Source organism: Beta vulgaris, chromosome 2 (genome assembly GCF_026745355.1).
Source record: "Beta vulgaris subsp. vulgaris cultivar EL10 chromosome 2, EL10.2, whole genome shotgun sequence".
Taxonomy (NCBI): Eukaryota; Viridiplantae; Streptophyta; class Magnoliopsida; order Caryophyllales; family Amaranthaceae; genus Beta; species Beta vulgaris.
The window spans coordinates 39,675,492-39,703,004 of record NC_079203.1 but is presented as its reverse complement, the minus strand read 5'-3'; the positions used below and the strand labels follow the sequence as shown (position 1 = coordinate 39,703,004).

At 34.5% G+C, this 27,513-nt stretch overlaps 2 protein-coding genes across 2 annotated transcripts; both read right to left on the bottom strand.

Moving 5' to 3' along the window:
* Positions 1-8,229: 8,229 nt before the first annotated feature.
* LOC125494864 (SKP1-like protein 1B) lies at positions 8,230-8,535 on the bottom strand. The gene has a single exon (XM_048638713.1). The coding sequence runs from the start codon at positions 8,533-8,535 to the stop codon at positions 8,230-8,232; it is 306 nt and encodes a 101-aa protein (XP_048494670.1).
* Positions 8,536-19,390: 10,855 nt separating this feature from the next.
* On the bottom strand, positions 19,391-20,181 carry LOC104886675 (flowering-promoting factor 1-like protein 2). Its single transcript, XM_010671146.4, has one exon. The coding sequence runs from the start codon at positions 20,024-20,026 to the stop codon at positions 19,685-19,687; it is 342 nt and encodes a 113-aa protein (XP_010669448.1). The 5' UTR covers positions 20,027-20,181; the 3' UTR covers positions 19,391-19,684.
* Positions 20,182-27,513: the final 7,332 nt, after the last annotated feature.

Below are 27,513 nucleotides of genomic sequence, written 5' to 3'. Positions count from 1 at the left end.
TGTATTTTGAGCCTAATCCCTTGAAAAGCCCAATTAATTATTTAATAATAATTAATTGATTTATTTTAATAAATAAATATTTTCAAATTTTTTTTATACAGTTAAAATCAAATTTTATCCCGTAAAATCAGATATTCGTGATTAAAGGATAAAAAAAAATCTTTTAAACGCGTTTTAAATAAAGGCACATTAGGAGCTAGGCTGGAACTGCGCCTGGCGCAGCTCGATCGTGTGCTTGGCACATCTCTGTCCACCTGTGCTAGGTGCACTAATGCACTTGACACTGGATTTCTGACTCATTCAGAGTCCTGTGTCAAGCATAGGTCTCTACATGAGATGCGCAATTTCTTCATTATCTTTTTCAAAACGTGTGTCACGTGTACACTTTTTACCGGGCATGCCGCGTCATGCGCTTGACACGCGATCTCGCGTCAGGCGCAGCTGGTGCGTACGGCTGAGTGTCGTTTTCCCTATAAATAGGATCGATTTCTGTATAGATTAAAAAAGGGATTTTCATATTAACACACTTTGAACTCGACGAACATATTATGCGAACCTTTCTACGAATTATACCATCTTCCTACAAAAAACTCTTACTTTCAAACACAAATACATTCAATCTACATACAGTCAGACATTCAGGTTTTGAGGATTCACGATTGCTCGTCCCGAAGGTTGTGAATCTCGCAAACCCAAGCCTCGGTATAATCCTACGGTTCCTTAAATCAATTCCTATTTTTATATTGAAGCTACTAACTGTTTCTGTCCTGATGTAGATCTTTAATATAGAATCGTCCTACTGTATATTCTAATCCCTTTTCTGTATTTTATTTTATATTATTATTATGCATGCCTTTGTATATCATATGCTTGCCTGATTATTCAATGCATATTATATGATTGTTTTGCGTTATTGCTTTTATCACCCACATGTTATTATTGCTAAACAAGACCTCAAGAACTATTCTAACATTAATCATATTAATTAGGACAACCCGTTACGTTCCCTGTAATATTGATAACATAATAACTTGTCAATAAAAAATAGTCTTTTTATGTGTTTCTTGAACCAACTTAGACTAAATATTTTTGGGGTGTTTAAAATATTATATGATTATTCTTTGACATAAAGTCTGTAATGAATCGATATTTAGTAGAGTCCAACAATGGGAAATATGGTTCTTGATTGTATTTAACCCTCACCCCCTAACTCAATCTTTGGTTCATTTTGACCATCTATGGAGTCATGACGGAGGAATTTATATTGAATAAGTCCCTAATCCGTCCCTACGAATTTCCGATATCCAATTAGGTTTATGATTCTTCCTAAAAAGAATTGTTGGCGACTTCTTTCAAAAACAATTTTCAATAAAACGTTAACAATGGGTAGTCAAATATAATACGCGCTCACACCGTGTAGGCGAAATAATTAAATGAGTGGGTAAAACTTGAAAAATACGATTCATTCTTATTTTTATGCCTTTGAATAATATATACAGTTTTGCATGTGCATAGCTTTTGATCAGCCACCATAAGGACAATTTACCTTACCTTATTAGCACATGTTCTATGTGTGAGGTCACACCCGGGGGGTTTGCGCTTTGTCCTTCCAAAAAGCTTCCAGAGCGAGTGTTGGATCTTAATTATAAGTAAACCTACCCAACCATGACATTGTTCTCTTTATTCTGACTTGAGAACTAGAGTGTGTCTTACATGTGGCCACCTCTTTAAGCAGGGGTACGAAGCGTTTGATTAATCTCTTAGTCATAGACCCTTTTCAGACTAAACCTAAACCTGGCCAATAGTTTCAAACATAGAACTGGACTTCAAGTTGGAACTTTGTATCCATGTTATATGACATTTGCTTGTGATTCCAATTTTTGCCTGTTATTATATTGTCAAATTGTCATTACTATGCGTCGTTCCGAAAATCGCGTCTAATGAACAATAAAAATCGTCAATTGGCCAATACGTCGCCTAAATCCCAAAAAAACGTGTCACGGAGTTGTGCGCCAAGCCCATTATGTTGCGCCTGGCACACTACTCCCGCGATAAACGCATGGTTGTGCACCGCACGTAGCATTGTGTCGCACTCTTTTCGCTGATTTAGTCGTTGTAATGGACGATCCTACGTTTGAGCCTATGTTTGTTTGTCTTCATTTGCGTAAAGAAAAAAAGGTCATTAAGAAGTCTCACCTAATTCAAAAAATCAATCTCTTCATGCAAGGCCGAGTCTTTCCTAAAAAGTGCATCTAAAGTGGTCATTGTAGAGTTAGAGTTGTCATGCATGTCTACCTTTTCCCACTTCATCCCTGCTCTTCAACTAACCTTTCCTATCAATCTTACTTTACCATATTCAATCAATTTCAAAAACTTACATTTTTCAAAACCAATCCTACACCTCCTCCTATTCTACTGTTTTTTTTACAAGTATTTACTAATCATTATCATACACGACATTTGCAAAAATATATGTCTTCAACATAAATCCATCATCTTTTCCTAAATAAAAAATAAAAACAAGGGGTTCTTTTCAAAAAAAAATTTCGAATATTCTAAGCCCATTCTAAACACTTTCAATTCAATCCAATCAACCCAATCCAGTCTACTTTGCATTCATTTTAGGCCCATATGCATTAGACTCCATTTTGCATTCATATTAGGTCCATCTAAATTTAAGTCTATACATTCATTTTAGGCCCGCTAGCATTAGAGTCCATCTTAGGCCCGTGTAAGTCTAGTTCACATCAAAATCTAGGCCCATCTACATCTTTATGTGAACCCTAGTCTATGTCAAGCCCAATCCAAGTCTAATCCCAATCTATTCCATTCTAAATCCAATCCTAGTCCATTTTCAATGTCATGCCCATGTGCATTTTCAAGTCTAACATCAAATCAATATAGGACTTTGTTCAAAATTAGGTCCATAGAAGGCCCAACTCATTTCCTAAGTCCAATCAAGTCCAATTCCAAACCATATAGGACGAAGTCCGAACCATTAAGTCTAGCGAAGCTAACACGCTTTAAATCCATAACAGTACCCTATAAGTCCATAACGACACCCTTTAAGTCCATAACAACACCTTGACCTAGCAAAGCTAGTCATCCATGTAAGTCCATTATGGCACCCTTTAAGTACATAACGACACATTGACCTAGCAAAGCTAGTCATCCTTGTAAGTCCATAATGACACCCTTTAAGTCCATAACGGCACCCTTTAAGTCCATAACGGGACCTTGACCTAGCGAAGCTAGTCATCCCTATAAGTCTATAACGACACCCTTTAAGTCCATAACGACAACTTGACCTATCAAAGCTAATCATCCCTAAGTCCATAACAACACCCTCTAAGTCCATAACGACACCTTGATTTAGCAAAGCTAGTCATCCCTGTAAGTCCATAACAACATCTTGACGTAGCGAAGTTAGTCATCCCTGTTAAGTCCCTATTGAGCCCAATTCTTTGAAAAACCTAATTAATTGTTTAATAATAATTAATTGATTTTTTTAATAAATAAATATTTTCAAAAGATATTTTTTTATATAGTTAAAATCAGATTTTATCCCGTGAAATCAGATATCCGTAATTAAAGAATAAAATAAATCTTTTGAACGTGCTTTAAATAAAAGTTGGCAAAGGCATGTTAGGATCTAGGCTGGTACACCTAGCGCACCAAACTGCGCCTGGCGCAGCTCTGTCCACCTGTGCCAAGTGCACTAATCTGCACCTGACACATGGAATTCTGACTCATTCAGAGTCTTGTGTCAAGCACACGTCTCTGCATGAGATGCGAAATTTCTTTATTATCTTTTTCAAAACGTGTGCCACGTGTACACTTTTTACTGGGCATGCTGCGTCATGCGCTTGACACGCCATCTCGTGTCAGGCGCAGCTGGTGTGTACGGCTGAGTGTCGTTTTCTCTATAAATAGGACCGATTTCCGTACAGACTAAAGAAGGGATTTTCATATTAACACACTTCGAACTCGACGAACATATTACGCGAACCTTTCTACGAATTATACAATCTCCCTACAAAAAAACTCTTACTTTCAAACACAAATACATTCAATCTACATACAATCAGACATTTAGGATTTGAGGATTCACGATTGCTCGTCCCGAAGGTTGTGAATCTCGCAGACCCAAGCCTCGGTACAATACTAAGGTTCCTTAAATCAATTTCTATTTTTATATTGAAGCTACTAACTGTTTCTGTCATGATGTAGATCGTTAATATAAAATCGTCCTACTGTATATTCTAATCCCTTTTCTGTATTTTATTTTATATTATTATTATGCATGCCTTTGTATATCATATGCTTGCCTGATTATTCAATGCATATTATATGATTGTCTTGCGTTATTGCTTTTATCACCCACATGTTATTATTGCTAAACAAGACCTCAAGAACTGTTCTAACATTAATCACATTAATTTGGACAACCCGTTAGGTTTTCTGTAATATTGATAACATAATAACTTGTCAATTAAAAATAATCTTTTTATGTGTTTCTTGAATCAACTTAGACTAAATATTTTTAGTGTGTATGCTTAAAATATTATATGATTATTCTTTGGCATAAATCTGTAATGAATCGATATTTAGTAGAGTCCAGCAATGGGCAATATGGTTCCTGACTGTATTGTACCCTCACCCCTGAACTCAATCTTTGGTTCATTTTGACCATCTATGGAGTCATGACAGGAAAATTTATATTGAATAAGTCCCTAATTCGTCCTTACGAATTTCCGATATCCAATTAGGTTTATGATTTTTCCTTTTTTTTTTTGAAAGAAAGAAAAGGGATTTCATTAATATTTCGCCAAACGGCACTTACAAGTCATTTCTGAAAAACATAAAATTCTAATAGAAATACATATCACCCTAGAAATGTAAACATCGCAGATTTGACTTAATTTTGCCTTAATAAAAATCTTGATCTGAAGCAATGCAATCTGTGAGTTCGCTCTGGTTCGGCATACGATCTGCAGATGCGGAAATTTTGGGATGAACGTACTCCAATAGTCTTCCATAATTTTACAGAAGTTGTGAAACCCTAATTCTTCAGGTTGAATCTCGAACTTCAACCAATGAGAATAATTTCTCATACCTAAAAACAAAAGAACCATACTCACAACTCCCATAGGGGAGAAGGAGATTTCCAAAACAGAAACTAAAAACCCCATAAAAGGTTTTGAGAAAATCTCATAAAGAGATACTAATTTATTGAACAAAACAAGAAAATAAACTAAAAACTGAAAATAAAAGGAAAAAAGGGCTTACCATGGATGAAAACATCCATGGCAGCCCCCTAATTGATGAAGAAGGGGTAAGGGAGGCTAGGGTTTTAGAGAGAGAAAAGAGAGGGGAGGCTAGGTTTTAGGTTACAGGTTTATGATTCTTCCTAAAAAGAATTCGTGGTGACTTCTTTCAAAACAATTTTCAATAAAACCTTAACAATAGGGTGGTCAAATATAATACGCGCTCATACCGTGTAGGCAAAATAAAAACATGCATACACTTGTGGTTGAGAGTTAGGGTTTCAAACTTTCTCTCATTTCTTGGTTTCTCAAATTCTCTCTTTTCGTTTCTCAAAGGCTTCCTGTTTAGTGTTTAGTTTCACACATCCAACATAATATTTCTTTCAATTTTTTTTTTAAACCGTGAAATTAGTTTTTTTTTTTTTTTTTTTTAGAGTGGGAGGACATCTATCCCCATTTCTTCCCTGTTGCCCTGCCTCTGCCTCTAAATATAAAAAGCGGGAGTAGTAATTGGTTGCTAAATTTCATGGATATTATTATTTAAGCAGTCTTCTCATTCGTGTTGACGAAAATGCCATGCACGAATGAATGATATGGACTTGGACCACTTTCACTGTTATACAGTTGGATTCACAAATATCCTACAACCACATAAGTTAGATTTAAGCTTTTTTATACAATGGAGTATATGATATCAGAATTGGTGGGTCATCACCTTTTCTTTTCTTGATTCTCGTCTCCATTATGGATTAACAGGAATAAATATATTAACGTAAATCAATGAAGATGAATTTCCATATCTTGTTTTTTTTCCTAATCTTAAACCAATCTTGAATTGGTCTGACAGACACTATTCATAGTATAATGCCCACTGCCAACATGATTCATCGTGGATAGGCACAGATGGAAAGAGACCTAAAATGTGAATGATTCATCAAAAAAGCTAACTTATGTTCTAAGTATATTAGGACCACATACTCTGATATGCGCTAAAATTTTGCGACCTCTAATGGTTACTTTTAAGTACCTACTTGCGAATTTTGTTAAATGATTAGCTACAGCTCAAACATTAGAGCAGAAAAAAGTTAAACAACCAGACTTGCTTGAAAAAAATATAATTGATAAAACTAGCACGATAACGTGGAGGAGAGTTTTATCTATATACAAGTTTAAAGGAGGTTTTATACTAAAATCAATTAGTAATAGTAGGAGGGCCCCGCAACATTGGGGAGGGGATAACACAACCTAAAGTATCATGCCAACACCTCCGACTAAAATCAATTAGTAATAGTAGGAGCAACTCCTTTAGTTTATAATGTGATACTTTCTCTCCTCTTTCTCCAATATGAGACAACTTATAATGTGATACTTTCTCTCCTTTTTCTCCAATATGAGACAACTTACATGTATACAACAAACGTAATTTCAACAGAAACACATCCAATCATTCAATTAACACAGTGAAGCTTTTTCAATCTTATTTTAGTTATTTTTCATAATAAATATATAAAATAAAAATATGGGACTGGTCATGCAAATAACAAAGTGTTATGGCTTAGTGTTGGAGCAGTTTGTAGCTTAAAATCAATGTAGCTTGAAAAAGCTGATGTGACATGGCAAACTACAACACCTTATAGCCCACCATTGAAATTGCTCTCATTGACTAACTCATATGGAAGTTTCAAGCATGATTACTCGTCGAGTTTTGCGAGAATATGTTCAAAGAGGAGAAGCAATGATGTTCAATTGAAGGAAGAGATAAAAACTCGAAGCTTTTGGAAGATTTGTGGTTCGGTGTTATCAAAGTCGAAGGTCCAAAAAAATTGATTCTTGGTTTCTGTTTGTTCGATCGAGTGTTCGGTCTTATGGTTGGGTAGAGAGAATTTTTTTTAATCTCTAGCTCTTGTAACCATGTTAATTTAGGTTTAAGTTATTTTATACTTATCAATCATCACCAAAATATATTTATAAATCTAAGGACAAGAGTCTTACTTCACCACAAACTAAGAATAATAATTCTATTATTGTTACTATACATCATATATGAGTCCTAACAAGGATACTAAATTTAATTTCTTTTGTAATTATTTGAAAATGGAAGAAGTCATCCATGTAGAAATGTATTTTTTTAATTATTTGAAGAGGCATATAAATGTATTTTAAGAAGAAAAGACGGTTTGAAACATGGGGTCAAACATCAAACTAAAATTTTGGCAACTTTATAAATATTTAAGAGAAGAAAATGTAAAGTAGGAAATAGGAAGAATAGAAAAGGCCAAGAGAGAGAAAAATATATAAGCAAGTCAAACAAAAGAATGCTAAAAATTGGATGGTGAAAAAAAAAAAAGAGAACGTATTGTGTCGGACTCGTCCGACCATGATCTTGGTCGGACGACTTTCAGGTGGTTCCAATTTTTTTTCAGGTAGTCTTCATTTTTTTTCAGGTGGTTCCAATTTTTTTTCAGGTAGTCTTCATTTTGTTTTCAGTTAGTCTTCTTTGTTTTTCAGTGGGTTTTTGTGCTTCAGTTAGACTTACTTGGGTTTCAGTTGGTCTTTATTCTTTTTCAGGTAGTCTACATTTTTCTTCAGGTAGTCTTTATTTTGTTTAAGTTAGTCCATTATTTCTTTCAGTTGGCCCATTATTTCTTTCAGTTGGTCCAACTGAAAGAAAAGAAAGTCTAACTGAAAGAAAAGAAAGTCCAACTGAAAGAAAAGAAAGTCCAACTGAAAGAAAAGAAAGTCCAACTGAAAGAAAACAAAGTCCAACTGAAAGAAAATAAAGTCAAGCTGAAAAGAAAATAAAACACTAACCTTTGATTAAAACTCACTATCCCATTTTTTGAGTTCTTCATCAGTAGAACTGTTTTTTTTTTTTATAATTTTATCCGTTGATTTATTTCCATACATGGGCTACAGTTTTACAAAGCCAATCCTAAAGACTCATTTGACACAGAGACACAAACTAGGCGCCAACAAGGCAGCAGTACATACAGCCAGGCCATCCTTCTAACTCGTTAGCAGTAGAAGAACAACTATCTTCAGTAGAAGAAGACTTTGCAGCAGTAGATTCGACGTGTTTCTTACAGTACTCAATCACCTTCGAGAGGATCTTTGCAGTGACATTAGGGAGAGGAATCGCGGTGTCGGCGCAATCATCTTCGATCATCAGTTTGATGGTTTCACATTCAAGAGCAACGGATTCTTCGACTTCGAACTTCTCTCCATCGGAGGATTTCAATGTGATCATCCTCACTGTTGTGGCAGCCATTGAAGGAGAAGAAGAAATCGAGAGGGTCTTGTAGTGGTAATGGCAACAATAGTACAGAGTGGGGAGAAGAAGAAGAGAAGAGAGAAAGTGGTGCGTACAAAGTTTAAGTTGGAGTTGGAGTTTTGGGCTCAGCCCGTCTGACAGTAAGTATTGGTCAGACGGTCTGACCCAATACTTTCACAAAAAAAAAATAGAGGTAGAATTTGCAACTATATAACACGCAAAGCCAACTACTGCACATCCACAAGACTGCGACCAAAGCCTTTTTATGTGAATTCAGAGATGCATTAACATAGATTCTTTTTAACCCATAAAAGTTGTTCGGCTTTCTTTAAAAACAAAGATGTGTTTTGGTGAAGCATGTGCCACCAGGATTCAAAGTATGTCCGTCCTTGCATATCAATTTTTGTTTTTTTATTTATTTGGCTTGTCCAACCCAAATAAGGATTATAATGACCCGCTTATCCCACTTATCCCACTTATACAGGGTAATGATATCTGATAGAGTATAAATCTATTCCTGGGGCCTCAACCATCAGCTTAAGCTTTTGGTTGAGTTGGTCCTTTGACATGATATCAAGAGCCAGCGTGACGAAAAGGTCATGGGTTCGAATCTCATCCACCCCTCCTTTCTCAGTGGAATATTTAGCGCCAGGTATGGGAGACCTGTGCTGGCCTCAACCATCAGCTTAAGCTGATGGTTGAGGCCCCAAATTGTGATTATTTGAGTGAGGAGGAGAGAGCCAAAGAGAAATTAACAGATGAAGATTACGGTTTGGGTTGAGATAACGCAGTGAAAAGTCTTCTGAATTTTGTTTGTTATTTTTTTTTTTATATTGAATGATTAATAAAGGATGGATATTTTTAACGTTGCAAATATCTATCAGATATTTATTGCATCTAGAAACTAGTACGAATGTAGGAAATATTTATGTAGAAGTGTAGTGGGATTGATTTTATTTTATAAGTGATTGATGGATGAAGTTGAATATGGAGATGCAATGGGAGTGAGTTGGTGTTGTAATATTGTTGTTGTTATTGCTTGTATAATGCTATTACATTAGGTGGCTATTTATAGCCTTGGTATGTCGGTCAAGTCATCAACCAACTAAGGCAAGATTTTCTTTTCATTATTTCTAGATTACTCTAGCTAGCCTAGGTAGTAGTATTGTAGATTATTCTAGGCATTAAAGATCTAGAGTTTTCTAGCTAATCTACACCTTGACACATATTATAGATATTTGCCTAGATTTTTCTAGATTAATACTTTAACACTCCCTTTAATCTGAAAAATCTTGGACTCCAAGTTGTCTTCTAAACTGGATGAACTTCTCTGTCGGAATTGCTTTAGTGAATATGTCAGCAAGCTGCTCCCCGTCTTGCAGAATTGTAGCTCGATCTCTTGTTTGTCGACCAACTCTCGGATGAAATGATGTCGTATCTCAATGTGCTTCGTGCGGCTGTGAAAGACTGGATTCTTTGTCATGGCTATTGCAGACATGTTGTCGCAGTAGATAGTTGTTGGTTCTTCTGATGTCTGTTGTAGATCATTGAGAATTCTTCTAACCCATATTGCTTCACATGCTGCACTTGTAGCTGCTACATACTCTGCTTCTGCTGATGACAGAGCTACTGTAGATTGTTTCTTTGATGACCAAGAAATAGTCTTGGTTCCCAACTGGAAGACGTATCCACTTGTACTCTTCCGATCGTCAATGCTTCCGGCCCAATCGCTGTCTGTGTATCCTGTAAGCTTGTGATTCTCCTCTGTTTCGTACAGAATTCCATAACTTTTTGTTCCCTTGACGTACCTGAGAATCCTTTTTGCTGCTGCTAAGTGAGCTTTACTTGGCTCACTCATGAATCTGGATACTATGCTGACATCATGTACTATGTCGGGCCTAGTATGTGTGAGGTAGATGAGAGAGCCGACCAAACTTCTATATATTGACGCATCGACCTTCTCTTTGCCATCGTTCTTAGATAGCCTTTCATGAAGTGCCATTGGTGTAGCCAATGGCTTGCATTCACTCATATTGAATTTCTTAAGTAGGTCGTCTGCGTATTTCTCTTGTGAGAGAAATATTCTTCCTGGGCTTTGCTTGACTTGCATGCCAAGGAAGTACTTCATGGCACCAAGGTCGGTCATTTCATATTCCGACATCATTGTTTTCTTAAATTCCTTAATCATTTTTGAATTAGTGCCTGTGTAGATTAGATCATCTACATAAAGACACAATATGAGAAAATCTTGTGATCCTTGGGCCTTGATATATTGTGATGGCTCACTTGGGCTTTTTATAAACCCATTTTGAAGTAGGTAGCCATGTATTTTGCTATTCCAGGCCCTAGGTGCTTGCTTAAGCCCATAAAGAGCTTTACGAAGGCGGTATACTTTGTCTTCTTTGCCTTCGATGAGATATCCTTGCGGTTGCTCAACATATACTTCTTCTTCGAGCTCACCATTTAGAAATGCCGACTTGACATCTAATTGAAAGACTGGTAATTTAAGTTGAGCAGCAAGAGCAAGGACTGACCTGATAGTCTCCATGCGGACAACGGGAGCATATGTCTCGTTAAAGTCAATCCCTGGTTGTTGGGAGTAACCTTTTGCGACGAGACGAGCCTTGTATTTCTGGATGGAGCCATCTTCGTTATACTTGACCTTGTAGACCCATTTGAGACCGATGACTTCTTTGTCTTCAGGTTTCTCAACAAGCTCCCATGTGTTGTTTTTCTCGATCATCTTGATTTCTTCATTCATGGCCTCGATCCATTTCTCTTCTTGTGATGCTTCTTGAAAGCTTTGTGGTTCGCTAGTGAAGAGAGCCATGATAGCTTGATTACACTGGAAATCCTCCAAGTAGCTTGGTGGTCGCCGCTCTCTTTGTGAACGTCGTACTACTGGAGCTGAGCTTTGAGAGCTTGATCCTGATGTTGGACTCACCGATCTCGAGAATGTTGTTGGAGATCTCGGTGATGATGGACTAGAGGATGATTGTGTTGCTGGATGATTTGGGCCTTCATCCTCTCTTGGGCTTGGTGGAAGAAAATCTCCTTCACGTGACTGAGATTCATCCTCCATCCACGTCCATTGAGCTCCTTCATCGAATATGACATCTCTTGAAATTATTAGGCTCTTAGATTCGGGTTGATAGAGACGATATCCTTTAGATTCGTCACTGTATCCAATGAAGATACATTTTTCTCCTTTTCCATCGAGTTTTTCCCGATTTTCTTTCGGGATGTGGGCATATGCGATGCACCCGAATACTTTGAGGTGCTCCACTCTTGGCTTTCTTTTATGCCAAGCTTCATAGGGTGTCATACCCATGACGACCTTCGTGGGAGATCGATTGAGAATGTAGATAGTCGTATGTACGGCTTCGGCCCAAAAACATTTGGGCAAGTTTTTGCCTTGCATCATACTTCGGGCCATCTCAGCAATGGTCCGATTTCTTCTCTCCGCAACACCATTTTGCTGAGGTGTGCGTCTGACAGTTAATTCTCTTTTGATTCCATGCTCCTTACAGAAGCTGTTAAATTCTTTACTTGTAAATTCTCCCCCAGATCTGTTCTTAGAATTTTTATTGAATGCCCACTTTGTTTTTCTGTGAGGGCTTTAAATTGCATGAAGTGGGAAAATGCTTCCGACTTTTTCTCCAAGATATAAACCCACATCATGCGAGTGAAATCATCGACAAATAATAGAAAATATCTTTTTCCGCCAAGAGACGGATTTCTGGTAGGGCCCCATATATCTGCATGAACAAGCTCTAATGGAGCTCTGGCCCTCCAGGATGAAGTAGGGAATGGCAATCTATGCATTTTGCCATATATACAGCCCTCACATATTTTTTCTTTCATTAGTTATAGGTGGAAGCCCAATCACCATTTCTTTTGTTTTAACAGTTTTAAACTGTTAAAATTTAGATGCCCGAATCTCAAATGCCACAATGTGGACTCATCCACCATAGAACTTAGGGCAACATTATGCTCCAATTGCATTCTTAATGGAAATATTTTATTAGGAGCCATTTGAGTAGTAGTAATTAATTGCCCTTTTCTCTTATCAAATATGAGGCATTTATTAGCATCAAATTTCACCATATAGCCTCTTTGATTAGTTGGCCTACACTTAATAAATTTTGTGCAAGCCCGGGGACATAGAATACATCAGAAATAAATTTAGACGAGCCGTTTTTTGTTCTAACGGCTATTGTCCCCTTGCCAGCAACCTCTTGGTTGCTTCCATCACCAAGAGTAATTTGTGTTTTTATGTTTTCGTCCAGACTGACAAATGAATTTTTGTTGCCAGTCATGTGGTTTGAACAACCACTATCAATATACCATATATCATTTGACTCTTGGTGAGCATTTAAACATGTATAAAATAATTGATCTCTAGGCTCCTTATTTTCCGTAAAATTGGCCTCCTCCTTTTGCCGAACCAACAATCTTTTTCAAAATGAGTGTGCTTTTTGCATCTTTTACACTTATACCGCAATCTTGTGTATTAATGGCCATTTTTCTTACATAAATTGCAATAGGAGCCAGATTGGTTATTTTCTCGAGTTCCTTGATTTTTATAATTTCCTCTCCCCTGCTACGGTTATATGAAGTACCTCCTTTACCGTAGCCATTTCTACTTTTATTTTCTCCATTATTAGAGAATTTTAATTTTGCTTGAAAAGCTTGTTCTAGTGGCTGCTCTATAAATCTCCGCATTCTATCTTCATGTGCTAGAAGGGAGCCCATTAATTCAGTTAAACTTAAATTAGATAAATCTTTATTAGACTCTTCTATAGCAGCCACTATGTGATCATAATTTTTTGGGAGACTTCTTAATATTTTCCGAATAACTTGAACATCTTCTATTTTATCTCCATTAGTTCGGATTTGATTTATAATATTTGTTACTCGACTAAAAAACTCTTGAATTGTTTCATTTTCCGTCATTAATAGATTATCAAAGTCTCTCCATAAAGATTGGAGTTTAAAGAGTATTACCTTCTGGAGCCCCTATATTTTGTCTCCAGGATACTCCAAGCCTCCTTGGCCGTTGTAGCAGCCATAATAGTAGGAGGATTGTTTCATCTACTCCCCGATATATTAAGGATAGGGCATAATTATCCCTTATCCGATTTTGTTTATATTGCTTGCGGCGTGCTTCATCCCAAGTAGCTTCTTGGATTAAATCATTTGGTTGTTCATAACCATTTTGTACTAACTCCACAAATCTTGTGAGATAAATATGGATTTCATTTGGATAGACCATTGTTGATATTTTTCTCCCTTAAATGTGGGTACCCAATTTACTTGAGGGTAGTTAAATGTGTTTGAGGTTGAAGTGTTTGGGGAAGTCATTTTAATTTATGTGGTGTTTGGTTTTTTTTTTTTTTTTTTTTTTTTAAGGGAGTTGGATTATTTGGTGTTTAAATTGTTGAAGGCTTTGGATTATAGTGGCTCTTGATACCAATTGTAGGAAATATTTATGTAGAAGTGTAGTGGGATTGATTTTATTTTATAAGTGATTGATGGATGAAGTTGAATATGGAGATGCAATGGGAGTGAGTTGGTGTTGTAATATTGTTGTTGTTATTGCTTGTATAATGCTATTACATTAGGTGGCTATTTATAGCCTTGGTATGTCGGTCAAGTCATCAACCAACTAAGGCAAGATTTTCTTTTCATTATTTCTAGATTACTCTAGCTAGCCTAGGTAGTAGTATTGTAGATTATTCTAGGCATTAAAGATCTAGAGTTTTCTAGCTAATCTACGCCTTGACACATATTATAGATATTTGCCTAGATTTTTCTAGATTAATACTTTAACAACGAAAACAAAGAGGAGAGCAAACAAATATATGTGGTATCTAATTGTTAGGTTGAATATATATTCCAAATTTTCTAAGTTAGGGCTTTTAAGGGACAGCCGTGATTAGTTCACGTGAAGACCCATTGTGCTGGGGGACCCTCAATTATTGAAGGACCCTCAACTGCCATTTCATTGCAACTCCAACAGAAAAATATGGAGTAAATATTATTATACTAGTAATTACTTATCTCATAAGATTTGAAATGGATAAGGATTAAGGATTGCCATCATATCCACACTTCTGGGAGTCGAAATCTTGACTTCCTTCTAATTTTTTTCAACAGCCAATCATAATTCACAACCCCACCTGAGTAAAGTCTTTATCTTCTTTTCTTTACTTTACAACTTCTTTGTTTCTTTTTGTTTGTGTTCTATATTCAAAGTTGTCAACGTCTCGCCGTTCGTAACTTCTTACATGAACCACGTTAGGGCCTTAGGGGTGGGAGTAAATTTATTTATTTATTTTTAGCCATATGCCTCTTATTCCTAGGGGGTCTTCCTCCACTAGCAGGTTTTTCGGAAAACTCTATTTATTCGCACCCGTCCGCCACCGGAAACACCACTTTCCATCCGACTTGCATGTGTTAAGCATGCCGTCAATGTTCAAAAGAATGTTCTCCTGTGCTTCCAGACATGCTGAGCTCCACATATTCTTGTACAATCAAAGGCAAACCACCTTTGGTATTGTATGATGAAAATAAAGATTTTGATCGAGATAAAAATACATTTAGAAAATTTAAATTTTTTCTTTGGCCCAATTATCGATTAGAAGATCTAGCTTGTGTGAATAGTTCGCCACCGTAAAACTCAACAGTTACACCTACTTGTTCAACGCTTTACTTAGATTTTCTTTTTTTTATAGGCAAGGTAAGGTATTATTGCATCAAAACATACCAATGTGATCATACTAGAGACAGGCCTCTAGATGAGGGACAACACCAGCAGGCTACACAACCTAAACTATCTCTCTTTAAGAGCTACAAACCATCTATGATCACTATGGGCCTATACTTAGATTCCGCTCTTCTAAAAGGAACGTACCTTTGCGGCTCCTATGCTATGTGATACAAAACTTCCAAAATAATAATAATAATAATAATAATAATAATAATAATAATAATAATAATAATAATAATAATAATAATAATAATTTTAGTGTAATATTTAGAAGTCAATATATATTATGTCCATATTTAGAGTAATGAGACTCCATCTATGATTTTGTAAATTTTTATTATCAGCAATGAAAATCAATGTTAAGCTGAAAACTGAAAACTGAAAACTTGCTTAGCTTACAAATTTTTGCTCATTTTACAAATTTTTGCTCTTTTTTAAATTCTTGCTCATTTCACAAAGTTTTGCTCATTTTACAACTTTTTGCTCATTTTACAAATTTGTCCATTTTATAATTTGCTCATTATACGTGTTTGCTCATTTTAAAAAACTTTTGTTCATTTTACATATTTTTTGCTCATTTTAAAAAACTCTTGCTCATTTTAAGGACTTTTTACTCATTTTATGTTGCAATTTTCAGTTTCATATATATATATATATATATAATATATATATTAATATATTATATATTATATATATATAATTATATATATATATATATATATATAGAAGTGAGTTCATATGAGAATGCATACTTATATGAGAAATGAGAATGAATTTTACACGCTATAACTCTTGTGAATAAGTGATGTAACTCTAATGAAAAAATGATGTAACTCCAAAAACAAAATATTTAAAAAAAAATTCAAAAAAAACAAATTTTTTTTTGAATTCAAATTTTTTAAGAGGGATATAACTCTAATGAACAAGTGTTGTAACTCTAATCCAATCGTGTGGTTGAGATTCATTCTCATTTCTCATGTAAGGAGCATTCTCATGTGATCCTGCATCCACAAATAATTTCTACTTCACAATGACCTTTTGATAGTTTGATTCTCTTCAAAACAAGCATATTAATCGAAATGGCATTAACTAGCATTCTATTCTCTAAAAAGTTGCCTCAATGTTAGTTAGAGAACGAAAAAACATGATCCTTTTGTTTTTTTTTTGGTAGGCACACATATTAATAGGCGTGAACTGGATTGTATTGGACTTTATCAAATTCAAATCCAATTTAAAGTATTTTGGACTCGAGAAATTGAGTCCAAACAAACTTTTTGAGTCCAATTCAATCTAGTCCGAAACTTTTTTCTTGAGTCCAAATCCAATCCAGTCTAGTCCGAATTTTTTTTTCTTGAGTTCAAATCCAGTCTAATCCAATTACTATATAATATATTTTTATTTTTTTTTGATTTAAGTTCACAATATTTACTCATGATTGAATCTTTGGAAAAAATTTCTGACTCATTACATCCATTTCACAAAGCTAGTTATATATATCTTGAAGTATTGTAAAATGCAAATTGCAATATGTAAAAGGTGTCAAAAATGGTTAGAATAACTTTTGCTTTTATAGTTTTTAGTTCTCACTTTGGACTTTTAGAGGGTAAGTGAAAATTCTGGATCCATAGAAAAGAATTTAAAGCGGGAATGATAAAGTCCAAAATTTTGACAAAAATGTTAAAGAAAGTTTCTTTTATATACATTATATGTATATATTATATGCTTTTGGACTGCATTGGACTTATTGGACTCTAAAAGGATGAATCTGAATCCAGTCTGAAAATACTTGGACTTGAAAATTTGAGCCCAAGTCCAGTCCAAATACTTTCCAGATTAATTCAATCCGACAAATTTGGACTTAACTGGATTGTAATCTAGACTTCTTGCAATCCACTTTACACAGTAGAGATTAGACCATTTGGGTCTACCCTCTCTCAAACCTTCAGCTTAGGTAGTTAGGTTCATAACCTAAGTACAACCCCCTTTTGTTTTGCTGCCCCGGGGATTCGATATATGGTCTTCCTTGTGGGAGAAAGGTAGGTGTACCAACATAATCATAGGGAATTCGATAAACAAAAAAAAAAAAAAAAATCATGATCGAACAATTAAGCTAGGGCAAAAACATTTTTACCCTCATGTAACTTTAAAAGATAATTATATCTTGTTTTATGTATAAGATCGGATTTCGAAAAAAGCTATGCATTTAATTCTCAAATAAGTTGGTCTTATCATGAGACCGACTATCTATACTAATATATTAAAAGACGTGCATAAATCAGGATTGGTGCCATGTGGCGCTCTCCCTAAGGAAGTTATACTCCATGACATTCACAACAATAAAAAAAGTTAGAAATTGCATAGTATAGGGTTTGATCCCGCAACCTCAACAACACAAATTAAAATCTTAACCACTAGACCAGATAACATGTAGTGTTATCATCTTAAAGTACAATATTAATAAATTTTGAAATTTTTCCTTACCCGGGGCGTAACCCGGGCCTAATAACTAGTTTATTATTTAAAAAGAGTCGAATTATGTTTACGCTACTTTTTCAAGTGACCTGATGATCTTAACTCAGATATTTAAGTAATAATCGATCTTTTTGCAAGCCGCCTAAAATAAATTATTTCTCTGCCATGGGGCCACCCACCTCTTCACCTCACACCGTCACAAGTCTTACTACTGTGTTACTCCTCAAGTCCTCACAGCCAGCTTACAACTCCTACTCAAAGAGCGTAGCTCACTTTCACAACCCCGAAGCTAGCCCATCTTTTTGATCCCTCAAGATTATATCTGATCTGCATTCGACCATTGCCACCACTTGGTTGGTCTCACCATTCTCCAACACAAAAGACAATCAACATCTCTAATTATAATTCTTGCTTAGATCAAGAAACACAGAATTCTCAGCCTGTAATAATCCAACACCTACCATGGTTAAACTCAAGATCATATTCTAGTAGATAAATCTATCGTTCTTGAAGCGACAAAGTACTCTATAATCTATTAACCTGTTTAGGAAACATTTCCTTTCCAGAGAACCCAACAGTTTCCTAATTGATGAAGCCAATAAAGTGTGGATGTATACTAAGTTTTCCCAATTTCTAAAACGCTTCCATTTTACACAAGAAAAAAGGGGAAATAAAATACACTCGTTACAAGATGCATGTCTCTGTATGATGGCTTCCCAATCTACAAGACTGCCGACACCATTAAGCTTATAGAATTACTTATACTATGAAAGGGTGCGTTCTATTTAACTAAACTTATCTGAACTGAACTTATTAGACTTGATTGTAATCGAATCAGCCTTGATTAAACCTGATTAGTTTTAAACTTATGTTTTTAAGATGAATAGATTATACCCTGAAAATATGAGAGTTTAGATTGATGCAACTAAATTCACTTTATAACTTCGGAAAAGCTCCAGATCTGATCTTAATTTACTTATTGCTAGTTCACTATACAAGTATGTAACCTTTTCTATACGTTATATTATATGTTACACATGTTAATTTCTGAATATATTGATCTTCTTTCAATAAGAGTATATATAAAACTGACCTGACCACTGCATGCATATGGCCTGGCAGGCCATATATATATAGTGTTACGTAGATGAATACTGGACATTTTATAGTGTTAGAAGGTATGTGGTTTAATTCAACAAAAAAACAAGTAGATGAATATTAAGTTTATTTGTCCAACTTTATATAATCCTATATATTACATAACATACCAGTAGCCTCTGATCATGCACGGACACTCTCTAGGAGTCAAAGTGTCACGTTTCCGACACTTCAGATTTCAGACACTCTGAATTTTCTTTTGAAGATAAATAATGAATTGAAACGAGACCGACATAGTTTTTTGTTACTAGAAGAAATGTTTTCCCTCTCAACCTTACTTTTTCCTTTCAATATCTCTAAATCTATCAAAATATAGCCTAATCTACTCACTTTTAGAATTTGCGTTTCCCAATGTCCCGTGTCCGTGCAACTTATCCAGTAGCTACCATTACAACCAACAGGAATTTAAACAAACCATAGGCATGCTTCATAAGAGAAAAATTTACTAGCTAAGAAGAAGAAATAAAAGGAAAAATCATATTCGACAAGAATCTTACATCAGACAAATTGTTCCGCAACATCAGTTCTGATTTCATTGGATTTGATATATTAGTAAAGATGAAACATACTTGAAGACAAAACACTCCTTGAAAGGAAAAAAAGTATGCAAGATAAAAAGAAGCAATGCATATACCCTTACATGCATGCAACAACAAAGCCTAGCTAATATATATGTATAGATATATATATAAGTAGATAGTTTTGATTGGTAGTACTGTAGAAGTTCATGTAGTAGTAATATAGCTACATGTCGCGAACCTGGAAGACATTAGGGTTCTTCACGACAATGTCGTACATGTAGACCGAGCTAAATTTGGAGAATTCCCTAGGAAGTGAGATTAAATCAATTGAGGATCTCTTGTGAAATTGGTAAAGATCAGGATCACCACCAAAGTATATTTCCCACCCTAAATCTTTAAGAATTTGTTCAAGTTTTTGGTATGATGAGATCACCTTTCCAGTAGGAAGGTGTACAAGCACCTTTTTCCTTGCTCTTGCAGCTTGATCACTTCCACCATGTTCGGCTTGAGGATTTTCCACTAAACGAATCACACCATTATTTTTGAATACCCATACTCCTGACATATTTCGATATAATTCGAGTTTTTCCTTATTAGATTGAGAATAGTAGAGCAAAATTGTTTGATTTTTGATATTTGTGTTTTTGTAGAGTAATATAGAAAACAAAGGTATTGTTAAAGGATATCGGTAGATGGATGGATGGATGGATGATGGAGGGTTGTAATTGTATATATATAGGGGAAAGGGGGATGGTATGAAGATAAAACAAAGGGAAAATACTCTTTTATCATATGCTTTAGCATAAGAATCTAGTAATTGATAGGGGTCCATAATTCATTGTATAATTTTGATGGGGTACAAGAAGATGCCTTGTGGGTGTAATTTAGGGCACACGTGGGTGTAATTTAGGTAGGAATTTTGATGTTTATGTTGAGTTAATAGAAGAATATGGGGAACAAGAACAGGAAAAAGAGGACTACAACACTAGACATAGAAAAAGGAAATTGATCCAATGGAAAAAAAGGTAGTGCCCACTTTGGTCACGCAACGCCCATGTGAATAGGGTGAATGAGAGATAGGTGAAGATATATATGAAACATATATACTATATTTTTTTGGTCCACAAAACCATAGTTTATGTGATTTGGCTTAATCACTGTGTAGTGTACTTTATATAATGTGATTTTATGGTCCAGAAGTGTTTTGAGTTGTAGTGTAGTGAATAATGTGTAGAGGACAAGAAGAGAGCTAATGATCATGAGGTTTATTGGGTCAGATCAAATTAATAATTTGTTGGTGTCCATTTCGCAAAGTTTTGACATGTCTTATGCATATGATTGTGAAAAAGGATGAATTTAGTTCCCATTATTTGTCGGGCCTACATGAAAAAGGTAGTGTAGAAGTTTGAGTTACAGCTTTCATAAAGGTCATATCAATGTCCTCAGCATATGATCAAAGATGGAGGTTGTATGGCAATAATGTAGATTTTTGTTCGTACATATTAATCTAGTTATTAGAAATACTACCACCAATATTAGAGCTAGAATCTCTAGCTGGACTGAAAAATTTAATCTAAAGTATTCAAAGAAAACTTTACACGACTTGAACATAATTTATACAACTTGAATTTCACTTTTTTTTATTTTTTATTTTTTTAAACATGGCTTTTCATTCCTTACGTAATAATGTTAAATATATTACAATCCGAAATTAATTGTTCCATACAATAACTAGAGGGAGTGGGGAAAATCCTAGTTACAATACTATCATCATCCATGTTCCTACAAGCTTTAGCCATGTGATCCGCTACTTGATTGAAATGCCTGATGCTACAATGTTTAATCTGAAGCTCCGGCCTCTTGGTGGTCCACAGCCTGCATATGTTAATCAAATTAGAAAACAAGTCAGAGAGCCCCCCTGTGAGGAGCTGGATCGCGTCCTTACAATCAGAGTATATAATAGCCATCGGGAGGTTGTACTTCTCCACAAGGCAGAGGACTTCAAATATTGCTAAAAGTTCCGCTGCAAGGGAGTTGTTAGTATTGATCTTTTTCCCAAAACCCCAAACCCATTGGCCATAATCATTACGAATCACTCCACCAATCCCTGCGGCCTGAACAGTACCAACAAAAAGGATGCATCAACATGTAATTATAAGTTGTAGACTATTTTGCTGTAAGTTTTAGCACATCTCGAATTGACTCCAATCCTAATCCATTGATCTAGATTTTCAGCCTGGACCCTTACTACTAGAGGACTACAGTTGATCTCGAATCGAATTTCATATATATATAAAAAAATCATCCCATTATGGTTTTGTGATCAAGCTAGGCCATGTAGCTTGCAACCTTATTTTTTCAAAAGTGCCAAAATCTGGTGAGTTTAGGATATGATTTTCTTTAGTTCTAAAAATCATGCTATGTTATTATTATTATCATAGATCTTTTTTCTACTATTTTATGATTGTTGGGAGTGTTAATGGGTGGTTAACCGTCTTGAAACAAAATTTTGTTTTGTAACCGAAAGTTTCGATTCACTCTGTTTGGAAACTATAAGTCTGTAACCATAACCGTTTAGACTGATTATCGCCTAAGCAGTTAACCGTTTTTCAGTACGATATTCCGATTAATCAATAGCTGTTATTCAAGTTAAACTATTAATTATATTTTAATTAATGTACATAAATGTTTTCTATTTTCTGTGCATATAATTTAATATTATATATACTCTAATATAAGATGTTTTATAAAATGAAATAATAGAAATTTATTGTAAAATATAAATTAATGTACATAAATTTTTTTTATTTTCTGTGAATATAATTTAGTATTATATATACTCTAATATAAAATGTATTATAAAGTGAATAAGAAATTTATGTATATATGTTTAAGTTCATATGAGAACCACCCTTATGTTGAAAATCGTGAGAATCACTCATTTTTTCTCATTTTAAAAAGATTTTGATCATTTCACAATGTTATTGCTCATTTTATGTTTTAAACTAGTTATTAGGCTCAGGCTATGCTCCGGGTAAGAAAAATTTCATTTATTAATATAATGTTTTATGATAATATACAACTTATCCTAGTGGTTAAAACTTTAGTATATGTACTTGAGGTCTTGGGATCAAATCCTATACTATGCAATTTCTTAATTTTTTTATTGTACATGGATTACATGAACTAAAACTTCCTAGGGAGAGCGTCACGTGGCACGATTTCTTGTTTTCGCACGCCTTTTAATATATTTGTATAGATATTTTAAGTTTTTGCTCATTTAACAATTTTATGCTTATTTCACAAAGTTTTTGCTCATTTTAATTATTTCTCATTTGACTTTTTTATGCTCATTTTATGTTTTTCTCCTTTTACATTTTTGTTCATTTTATGTATTGGATAATTTATTGTTTTGCTCATTTTTTACTTTTTGTTGCTTATTTTAGGAAGTTTTTGCTCATTTTAAGTGATTCTCAAGGTTCTCAACATAAGAGAATTCTCACTAGAACCCAATCCTATATATACCTACTTTGTATCACAATAATAACCAAAAAAAAATTAGTATGTTGAAGTTAAAAGACAAATGAAACCAATAAACGAGTATGTAGGTGTATCACATTGGAAGATTTTCATGTTAAGACAAATTTTGAAGCTAGGCTTTTTGAGTGAATGATATTATCACATTCAAACTCCACTTACTTGACCTAGTTTTTACTGGTTTGGTATAATTTCATCTTTATCAAAGTCAAAATGACATGAGGTTGAGCTTAATTTAGAAATATGTATTAAGGCTCTAATTTTTTATGTTGTAAACTCAGCTTTCAATTAGAAGATTACAAGTTTTCATATGAAGAATTGAAATATTAGAATACCAGACTGATAGATTTTGAGATACTTTTGTAACTGATATATGTTTAGTTTGTCCAACAAAAAAGAATCATTGTCAATTGCTAAAAAATTTCGCTTTTATGTGGCTTAGAAATTTTGTCCCTTGGACGTACATTATCTTGTACAACCCTTTTCAAATTTTTTTTTTGGGGGGGGGGGGACAATAATTGATGTTATATGGATCAATCATTTGTAAATAGTAAATGTCATTTTGGTGACATGGGCAAAATTAATTACTAATTAGCTTAGAATCATGAAAAGTCACCTAAAGTGATACTAAGATGGTGCCAATAATTGGATTTATCCCAATCTCCTACATAATACTACCTAATTACTGTCTTAGATTATACCGTACATATATCAAATTAGTTACTCCCTCCGTCCCATAATATAGTGCGCACTTCTCATTTTTCACAAGAATTAAGAAAAATGGAAGGAGTTTTGAGATTTCACAAAAATATATATCTAAGTAAATGTTTATTGGGTATCTTTGTGTTGGAACTAGTTTTTTTCTTTTTTTTTCCTTTAAAATAAAATGAAGAGCAATAAATATTCCTTGGAATGGTGTAAAACAATAAATAGGGGCACATATTTTTTTTAAAAAAGTAGGGGTATTTTAGAAAGTTTTGTGTAAAAATGAAGGATAATTTAGTCTAAACAAATTGATAAAAAAGAAATAGGCACAACATTTTGGGACACCCAAAAAGGAATGCAAACACTATATTATGAGACGGAGTGAGTATATTACAGGCAAACCATGTCCTATCAAATATCATTTCTATTATATAACATAAATAAACATATCATTGTCCTACACATGCATATTACCCTACTAGAATAACTACTTTTGTGATTTTTTTTTATAGAAATAAAGATAAAGGAAATGGGCTGACCACACTAAATAATTAAGCTTTTGCAAGCACCTTAGTGAAATTTCCAACATCATGCTAGCTTATGTTATGGAATTGAGCGTTTCAACCACATGAATCTCACATGGCTCCTTGGTCCTACTTTCTCAACAAGCCCCTTTTGCCATTTGGCAAAGTCTCTTGTCAAGTCAATACTATTGCAATCAGGGATATATCCTTTTTTTTTTCTACCAAAACAATAAGAATGGATATATCCTTTATCAACAATAGATATTTGGCATTTGCTATCATAGGCCCCCTTCTCATGCTTTAAGACAATAATAAATAACATCGGAAAATAAGTTACATTATGCAAACACCACTTAAAATATTGTTGCCAAAGATTTAAATGGGCTGCATTAAAAATTAAGTTAAAATCTATTTAAAGATGTTAGATGAAAATTTTAGGTTGTTTTATAGAGGCAAAATTTTATAGAAGATGGTCTTACAACTCATTATGAGGTTGTAGTGACCTTTTCGTTTATGAGGTATTTTTTTTTGTGTATATGGTAACTTTAAATATCTCACATATATTAAAAATAATATTGCTTTTTAATATTTTTTGAGAATCTACATTTTCTTTTGAATCATTAATTGAAGGTCAAATGACATTTATAACAAAAAGAAAAACAAGATTCAATCAGACAGGATTGAATCAAATTCGTCTTTAAAGAAACTACGTTATATGAACCATATCGAGTTTTTTTGTAAGAGAAATTCCATTAATTTTTATTTGGAAACTGATTTCCTGGCTATTAGACCAAAATAAATTTGAGAGATTTTTGTTTTAGTGTTATGGTAATAAGTTAGAAACGTGATGTCATTAGGCCAAAATCAAAGTTCGATGCAGCAGATTCATCATCAATTATTTAAAGTTCAAACAAACGACACATAAGATATACCTTATTCATAACTGAAAGCTTCTCATACATGTCTGAAAGAGTGTGATCAAAGCCACTATTGTTTTAATGTCCTTAATTGATATTAAAAGCAGCACTCCTAAATTATTGCATTTGAAAAGAGAACATATATATCTCTGAAACTTTCGCGCTTCGTTTTTCTCTCGGTGTAGGATAAGCTTTCCTCTTATCTTACGCGCTATGGCAGGAAAATCAAAAGCTCGAAAAAATTCACAAAAAGTGAGATTGGATGGTTTAGGAATAAACCCAAGGGTCCTTCTCAAGTAAGAAAGACGAAATCCATGGATTCTCTTCTTGGAATTCTGGAGATGGAGGTAGATTCAAGTGATGAATATTCGGAAGAGGAAGGAGAAATTCTCTCTCCTAAGGCATCAATTGCTGGTTTAACTGCTCAAGCGGAGGAACATCGAACTTTTTCTTCATGGCTAACGGTGATGAAATCTGGAAATTTGCAATTGAAAGAAAATCAGGTATCTCCTATTCCCATCTTGCAACCTAAAAAAAATACAAATGTAATGAACATTGATGTGTTGCAAATTATGATGGATGATATCCAAGATGAAGTAGATCATTGGAATTCATCTATTATTTGTTCGGTTTTAGGTGGCGATCCTCCATTATCTGCAATTGAAGGGTTTTTTAGGCGTATTTGGAAAATTTTGGGGATTGATAAGATTGCGATTATTGAATATGGAATTTTCATTGTGAGATTCTTTTCAATGAAAAACCGTGATAAAGTTGTTGATGATATTAGACCCACTTTTAACAAAAAACCAGTAATATGTAAGGCCTGGCACAAAGTTATAGTCAATTTTAGAGATAAAATTCAAGTAGTCCCTATTTGGATTCAATTGAAAAACCTAGAATTGAAGTTTTGGGGGTAGCAAATGTCTGGGTAAAATAGTAGGTTCAATTATGAGGTTTATTCAACCTGATCATGCTATGCTTAGTAGAGATAAATTTCAATTTTCCCGTGTGCAAATGAGACTTTAAAGGTGGTAAATGTTGACTATGAATGGAAGCCAGTCATCTGTGATCACTGTAAATTGTTGGGTCACATTGCAAAGGATTACAAAAAGAAGAAGGGGAAAAACGTTTGGGTGATTAAGCTTGCAACTCAGGATGTGGGTGGTCAGGAGAAGAATGATACCTAGGACAAGGCAAATGTTGAGGGTTGCTCTCCAGCAGCAAAAACTGTTCAGATTAGGAAGGTTATTCCAAAGCCAGCGGTTGTAGGTAATTCCTTCTAGGTGTTGGGATAAGCTGATGATTCAACTGAAATGGTTGACACAGAATAAGGTGCTATAAAGATGTTGGGACAAGCTGTGATTTTAGGGATTGAGAAAGAGGCAGTGCAAGGGGGTGATGTAGTGGAAGGAGGTGGGAGGCCTCCTGACACTCATGGATATAATGATCTATGGAATGTCAGGAGGATTAATTAATCTCTTTTTAAAAGCAAAATAAGTGCAGTCTTTTTTGTCTCCTTGAAACAAAGGTCAAGGCAAAAAAAAAAAAAAGGTGCCTTGTACCAGAAAATGTTTAATGGATAGGATTTCACTTCCAACTTTATGTCTCATCCTGGAGGTATAATCATTATAGCTTGGAATCCCTCATAATTTCAAGTTATCCCTTATAAGTTATAAGTACTCTAGCTAGTTACTTCAATGTAAAATTACTCCAAAGCATGGTAAGGAATTTGAGTATTCCTTCATTTATGCACATAATACTCACCAAGAAATGTTAGTGTTATAGAAAGACTTATGTGATTTGGCAGGGAACATTAAGGTCTCATGGATCTTAATGGGAGACTTTAATTGTGTTTTGAGCAATGATGAAAGAATAGGGAGCCCTGTCAGAGCAAAGGAGGTCCAATATTTTCAGGATTGTATTCATCATTGTGATGTAACAGATGTTAAGTCTTATGAGAACTGTTTTACTTGGAATAATAAACAACAAGGAAGTTGTAATAGGGTTTATTGCAAGTTAGACAAAGTTCTTGTGAATGAGAGTTGGAGCACAAGATACTAATACTGAAGTTTGTTTAAGAAATGAGGGGTATTTTGACCATTGTCTAGGTATCATCTTCATGTTTCTTGATATGGCAGTGGGGAGAAAACCCTTTAAATTCTTCCCAATGTGACAATATTCTCCATAGCATACTCAAATCATTTCTCAAGGCTGGAGTACTGAGATTCAAGGTACTTTAATGTATCAAATAGTGCAAACACTTAACAGGGTTAAAGATATACTGAAAAAGGTAAACAATGAAGGGTTTGGGGATATTGCTGCTCAAGATACTAATGCCTTTTAGGTTTTGTAAAAGATACAAAATGAGC

Excerpts from the sequence above, each read along its gene's own strand:
- LOC125494864 (XM_048638713.1), bottom strand. The coding sequence starts at position 8,535 with ATGGCTGCCACAACAGTGAGGATGATCACATTGAAATCCTCCGATGGA.
- LOC104886675 (XM_010671146.4), bottom strand. The coding sequence starts at position 20,026 with ATGTCAGGAGTATGGGTATTCAAAAATAATGGTGTGATTCGTTTAGTG.